This window comes from Manduca sexta, chromosome 11, assembly GCF_014839805.1.
Source record: "Manduca sexta isolate Smith_Timp_Sample1 chromosome 11, JHU_Msex_v1.0, whole genome shotgun sequence".
In the NCBI taxonomy this organism is placed as follows: Eukaryota; Metazoa; Arthropoda; class Insecta; order Lepidoptera; family Sphingidae; genus Manduca; species Manduca sexta.
Genome location: NC_051125.1, coordinates 7104806 through 7112205, shown reverse-complemented (window position 1 = coordinate 7112205; position 7400 = coordinate 7104806). Strand labels below are relative to the sequence as shown.

Here is a 7400-nt window from a genome sequence, read left to right as displayed (position 1 = left end):
AATTTTACGCAAGAGGATGTGGTGGCGACTGCGGTGTTATCTACGAAAGTGCCCCGAAGAAACGTTTGGCCTTATTTAAAAAAAAAATGATGCAACGGTATCGCGGCCAACCACATCCTGCATGACAGTTATTTTATGGAAAAACGAACACAATAAAACATTAACAGGGCTCCTTTTTAATGGCGCCGCCTTATATTGCAGCTTTTACAAAGTTATAAAATACATCTGCCATTGTTTTCTGTTGTGATAATTGACAAGAATCAAAACATATGGAAAAGAAATTAATTTCAATCAATAATAATATTACCTGTTTTCGTAGAGACCGACAATATAAGCTACTTGCGAGCAATGTTGTTTATAAAATGAAGAAATCAATTTGAAACAGTAATAAGTTGAAATATTAAAAATACTGTCTCGTTTGTTGCAGGATATTATCAGCCGGCCGGGCCGCTGATCAAAGAGTCTGGCGCTGAAGCGGACCGGACCCTCGCGAGGTACCACCCTCAGCCACACTACCACCACGCGCCACATCCATCGGTAACTACATTTATCATATCATTCACATTTTATTCATTATAATTTATTGTATTTGTTACTTCTTTATTTAGAACATTATAAGCCAAGATGTCGCCAGTCGAAAGTATACCAATATAGTGTCGCTTAAATATTTTATCTTAAGAGATTTACGGCATAAGAATTAAATTCTTCTGTCTTATTACTCACAAGTCGAGAGTCTGTTTCAAAAGCTACTTTAAAGCATGTTATTCCATCCCAAATTTTATTGTTTTTTTTTTACTATCTCAATAAAATCAGAAGATGGTTGTAGAATGATGTTAATGTTTGATCTCAGATGCTGCAACAGTACGGGCCGCCGTACTACCCGGAGCTATGCTACGGCCGGTACTACCGACCGCCGGGACCTTACCACATGCCGCCTCCGCAACCAGACGCACCGGTATAATATTCCGTTTGACTTAGCCTATTCTGAACTTCTATCATGAAAAATTTTGTATTTACTCTCGTTTGTTTTCGACTCTAATCTTGATGGTCTTTAAATTATTTTTGATAGCCCAATAATATGAGTCGCGGCATTCTTCCCATTCGTTATATAGATATCTTTTATTAATATGTTTTTTTATTTTTCTACAGATGGTCGGCGTGGGAGGAGAGCCGTACCCACAATATTACGGCACACCACCTTGTTACCAACATTCACCCCAAAGAATTCCATATGTTGGTGAGTATTTAATAAATCTAATTATGGGTCATTCAAATAAGTTGCTACACACGAAAAATGTCAACAATACTCATTTGTGTATGTTATTTCAGAATATCGCTGCCCATGCCCATTAAACGCGTGTCCAAAAAACGTCCTTATTGGGCCCGCTACTGGTAAAGCCCCTACCGGTGGCGGCCCAGCGGACGTTCCTTCAGCCCTCGCACCGCCCGGGGGCGCCTTCAGACCGAAGGCACGGGCGTGCGTGCTTGACGCTGCTGCCGACACTCATGGCAGCGGAAAGGTAGACTAACGTTCGTCGCATTTATCTAATTATTTACATAAAACTATTCAAAGCTCAATAAGTTTACTTAATCCATTATTGTTGATTACAGGATCCGCCTTTGGAACCGGAGCCGCCAGCCGCGACAGACGCTCCCCACCCGTGTCCTCTCCCGGCAATTGGCGGCGCTTCACCAAAACGCGAATTATACGACGTGCGCGACAACTTACGCATCGCCGGTCCACCTGAAGCCCTGGGCCCTCCGTCGCCGGCGCGCGGTTCAGCAGGCGCGTGTGCACCCCAGCCGCCGCCCGTGGCGCCGCGACGAGCGCGCCTCGGCAAAGCTATGGCGCGGCGTTCGCTTGCAGGCGACGACACGGGTCTACTCATTGGAGCGCCACAGCCACCACTCGCACAACACAGTGACGCTGACGATGATGTCCTTGCTGTCTCCCCGCCTATTTGCGTCCCCATCGATCTCTCTTCGTCCGATGAGAGGTCTACACCTTTGGTTGACGTCAAAAAGGAAAATGAAGGTCCCACATACGCTTCGGCTCGTAAACCCGAATCGCAGGCTCTCAGGGAACACAATAACTGCACAATGGTGTCTGATATACCAGTAATCCCTGATGCCGCGAAAGCAGTCAAGCGACGGTACTCAAAACCAAAACTAGAAATCGATATGAAGGACACTCAACTTGAAGATGGATGCAAAACAAATGGCATCGGGGAGCACGTAAAACTACAAAAACGGAGAAAAGTTTCCGGAGACCAGAGTGACGCACCGCGGATAGAAACTATTACAAAAGAACCTAAGAAAAAGTCGTCGCAAACAAAAAGGGGGCCTAAACCTAATTCTGAGAAAAAATGTGCTAAAAGGAAATTGGAGAGATCAGCAAGTGGCCCGCGGTCAAAGAAGATGTTAATTGAACCGAAGTGCGAAGAAGATTCGCGGATGAAAAATGTAACGGCGGCAATTGAAGAACGACCAGCTACCAAACCAAAAACCAAAAGCGCTCTATTGCTCGACAACCTCATGAGGAAAAATAGTATCGATAGAGCCGATGCTAAAGGTTACGCGTCGGATACAGAATTGGATCCGGCTGAATTGTTTTTATCTCCGAAAGAAAACATTTCCCAGAATTGCAGTAAGAAGACGCTTAATATTAACAACAATATCGTAGAAAATGCGATACCCATGAATGGCGTCCGATCGAATACGATCGCAGCAGTAAGCCAACTAATAGAGAAAAAGTTGGCCTATAAGAATGCTTGTAAAGTCGAAAAAGTAGACTCAAAAGTCAGTCACAGTATGAAATCAGTATTAAAAACACCCACCGCAAAGTGTGGCCATAATGAGGATAGAAAAGTGTTAGGAATTTGTGAAACTAGTAGCGACAAGCAAGCAAACAAAATGTCTACCGAGACTGAAGTTACTAAACCTGCAGAAATCAAAGAGCAGAATGAAATAACGAATATCAGTGTCGTTGACCATTCCGTGGATAATCAAAAATGTGATACCGAATCATCTGCGAACATTACTAAACCGAAAACTAATTTAGAACCTGAAGTCACACCTGTAAACGAAATAGCCTCTGATGAATCTCAACAGAATACTAAACCTACTACAGACAAACAGGACGAGAAAAAAGAGACAGAATGTACAAGGCACGACAGGTCGGCTGTAAAACGGTGTAAATTAGCTAACGGTGAGATGAAAGCTAAGAATGTTGAAAAAGTAGTTAAGTTACTTGTATCCAAAAGGCCAGCGATAAAGACCGACGAGGCGACATTGGTCGTAGAAGAAGCTTGCGCATCTCCCACTCCGACCGGCAACTGCAGGGGACGTGCCAGACGGAGGGGGGCCGGAGGGAGGAGAGGACGCCGCCCCCGCTCTCCTCCAATACCTCTCGACCTCGAGCCCAGGGCTCCTCCACGCTGGAGCAACGGTTGGAAATGGGACGGCGAGCATTACTTGTCAAAAGTCTACCTCAACGTAAGTTCATTTTGAAAATTACAATTTTCAATGTTTTCAATATTTGAATATTTTCACTACCAGTGGCCCATCAAATCGAAGACTTGAATAAATAAATGTTATCATCGATAAATAAGAAAAGTTTAGTTGCTGTTTGTCTGACCAGCTTTGTCATTACACAGAATGATTCGCGGCTGGACCGCACGGCGCGGTGCTGGGCGCGCATGTGGCACGCCAGCGGCGACAGCGTGGCGCGCGGCGACTGCGTGCTGCTGCGGGCCTCCGTCGCACGCGCGCAGCCCTTCGTCGCCAGGGTCGCCAGCCTCTGGGAGAACCCCGATGACGGTCGGTACTCAGTATACACTTGGACAAACCACTTTCTTGTAGCGGTCGATATACATATTATATCGTCCTAAAAAAGCAGTAAATTTTGATGTATGAGATTTTAATATCTATAAATAATTTATTCCCAGGCGAGATGATGGTGTCGCTGGTGTGGTACTACCGGCCGGAGCACACAGAGCGCGGCCGCCAGCCGGCCGACGCACCCGACGAAGTGTTCGCGTCCAGGCACCGTGACGCCAATTCCGTCGCCTGCATCGAGGACAAGTGCTACGTGCTAACCTTCAACGAGTACTGCCGGTCAGTAAAATGTTATATATTTACTTTACTTGGCTGAACATATTTTAAAGTACTAAGGAAGTCGATTGCAGTTTGAAGTGGTTATTAAAATTTTGTTTGAAAACCATACCCGGACAGGCTACTTACATCTTTCAAGTATTTGCTCAAAATGCATTTGTGTTACAGGTACAGGAAACGGCTAAAAGCAGCTGAGGAGGGGATCACGATCACTCCGTCGATTGTGCCGCCGCTGCCTGCGAGCGAAATGAACCCTGCATTCGCGCCAAACGACTCCAAACTGCCGCCTTCGGTGTCGCCCGAGCTGGTGCTCTTCTGTCGCAAGATATACGACTTCAGATCTAAGAAGATACACGTGCCGAACAAATGAACTCTTTATATACGTGTACGTTTGGGTATAATTCGTAAGTGTGTCGAATCGTGTAATGGATTATTGTCCTGCACAATGGATGGACGAAATGTTTAAAAACATTTTACAACATAAGGAAAGTGACACCAAAGTTACGTTAGGCGACTCATTTTGCCGGCGGTAGGTCGCGCGCGCCACTCCTTCGTCCCGCGCCGACTGAAGCGGCGCCAGACATGCGGACGTTACGGTGTCACACGTGGCCGTAACACCTCATCTCAAAATCATAATATATTAGTACAAAGATAGTGCGTTTCCGAGTTCAAATACGTGACATGTAAAGCGATTTAATGCGAAATTAACTACTTACGTAATCGTTGTGTTTAGTATTCGCCGATATGTCACTTTTTTTGCTCGTGCGTGATTTGTGGTAGATGATTTCCTTTCATATGAATATTTTACAGTAATTTGCTGTAGATGATTGATTTTGTATTGTATCAAAAGATGCCTTTTATAAAGTGTAAGTAGATTTAAGAAAATAATAATTGTATGGAAATGCATAATTATTATGTATAACAATATATTTTACTTTGCTTCGGAGTAATGTGCGCGAGTGTTCTGATGATGCAAGTGTCCGTGTGTTAGCGAGCGAGGTGTGTGCGAGACTGAGATGCTGACTCAAACCCCGTGTGGACTGTGGCCGCCGTCATTTAGATCCGTATTCAGTTTATATTTGGCTACGTGAAATAGAAAAGGCATTTATTATTACAATTATTTTTAATTAATTGTTACATTGTTGTCGAACTAGAGTCTATATTAAATTATTCTTTTATTATTTAAGGGCAAACATTTGTGCGAAAGCAAACTTCAGGCTTCCGTCGAGTGCTCGGTTTGTAGCAATGCAAATCACAAACATCACGGTATAACTGTGCAGGTTACATCATAGTGCTTATAGTAATAAGTGCGAAAAACTCCTTTTAATTCATATAAAAGTGAAATTACGATTGTTTAAAACAATTAAGTTTATTTTATACCCCGCAGTCATTTTAAACATCACAATACTTATGATTTATTTCAATTTTAAGACACCTCTTAGCTATGTTTACAAAGAGTGTAATATTCATGCAATGTTGCGGACAGTAGACTTTTTACCATTTTAATTGTATAGAGTATAACACTATTAAGATAATAACTTTTACCCTTCCTCCAAAGGAATTGATTTAATTATTGCATTTCGGCCTTTAAAACGTTAGGCAATGACATTCTTATTTTTAAAGAACTGTCTCTCAATATGTTCAGGAAGACTGATTTTCCAAAATTGATGCGTAATTTATTGTAATTATTTCAGTTTTTTTCTTTACCATATGGACAACTTTCAAAACCATGAATTTTTCAGATCATAACAGTCAACAAATATTAAAATTATTGAAAAAAATAACAAATGGGAACATTGTAACATATTTTTAACATAATACTAGAACATAGATGTAAAGAAAAACACGTGTGTAAAATGAGAAGAGATATATTGTAAGATTTAAATAGTGAAATCTCTTTATCATTAGATACATAATTTTAAGTAGTGTGGATTAATAAAATGAAGAATCTATATTTAACGTTATATTTCCATTGTGGAATATTGTAAAGGGCATTTATATGTTTGCAATTTGTGTACTACCATTGTCTCTTCACTATTTCCTACAATGTATCTCTGGGTTATGTTGGATACTACTCAGTTGAAATGTTGATTTTCGTTGTACATACTCTATGAATTTATTTTTAGTACTCGGTTAATTGTTACTTTTCCAGTGGGATGCGATCGTTGACAAGTGATTTGTTTAATAGCCGTCTCTAACATCTCTTCTGAACCCTCCTTGGTGATGATTCTCACATTTGGCTATAAAAGAATGATCGTGATATATAGGATGTTTTTTGAAAGCGTTATTGCTAATGTAACTGTGATATGAGTTTGATGATTGCATAAGCAAATTGTGAATGATCATTTTTTATATTATTATATACCTACAAAATCAAAATCTCTAATCAAGAAATCGAATCACTGGCAATGTGACAATATTATGGTGTATGAAATTCAATTTGCTTGTGACTTAGAAGTGTAGTAGTAAATTGTGAGAATTATACAAGGAAGTATACAGCTGCATAAGACATTGTAAATACCTGCCTAGTGCCTACCTGTCTGACTATCAAATTGTCTACTATCCATCACACTCACTGGTATCTATTCCAAAGCTTTTTCTTTATCTGTTTTCTTTCTATTTGCTTGATGCCAAAAATTAACTGCAAAATATTCTTAATCAAATTCCGTAACGATATTGTAATACAAGCCCCTTTCTATTTAGGTTATACTGATAGTGTGCAGTTAAGCGCTTGAACATGTTTTTGAAATGCGTTTCAAGTGGAATGCTCGATTTGTTATTACTAATGAGAAATTAATAAAATATGTAAATGAATACTTGCACCGTGATAATGATACATTTTACAATGTGTTGAATCGTTATTGATTGTTAACTTTTGGTTTGGAATACATGGATCTTGTCATATTCATAATCCTTGAAACGGTCTATTTTAAAAGTCACGCGCTAATTGCACCACTATTGTTACTCATTATTAATTAAATATAGATTTAATGAGTAAATTCCATAATAATACTATTACTATAAGTGAGCTCTCCCTTGCTTGTAGATGGATTGTTTTAAAGATGTTACCTGGTATTCCGCGTTTGCAACCTTTATATAGTCAATGATTTTAGTATTAGGTATTATGAATAAGGAAAAATACCTTGTTTTTATTATTTATTTTGTTTCAATAAAATTATATAGGTATATTTTTATTATTGTAACCTACATAGTTATGTTGGCTGTAATTTAATATGGATGTAATTAATATATGTATTTTTATTTCAAATTTTTGTTTTATTGAAAAA

The 7400-nt window shown here is 40.0% G+C and overlaps 1 protein-coding gene across 1 annotated transcript; it reads left to right on the top strand.

Moving 5' to 3' along the window:
- Positions 1–427: 427 nt before the first annotated feature.
- LOC119188447 lies at positions 428–7381 on the top strand (the record flags this gene model as incomplete). The annotated part of the gene is given in 8 exon segments (XM_037437573.1): positions 428–537; positions 851–955; positions 1150–1237; positions 1330–1520; positions 1612–3495; positions 3657–3819; positions 3948–4116; positions 4282–7381. Coding segments are annotated over 8 exon segments (2912 nt in total), but the record flags the coding sequence as incomplete, so codon positions are not given.
- Between the last annotated feature and the right edge of the window lie 19 nt (positions 7382–7400).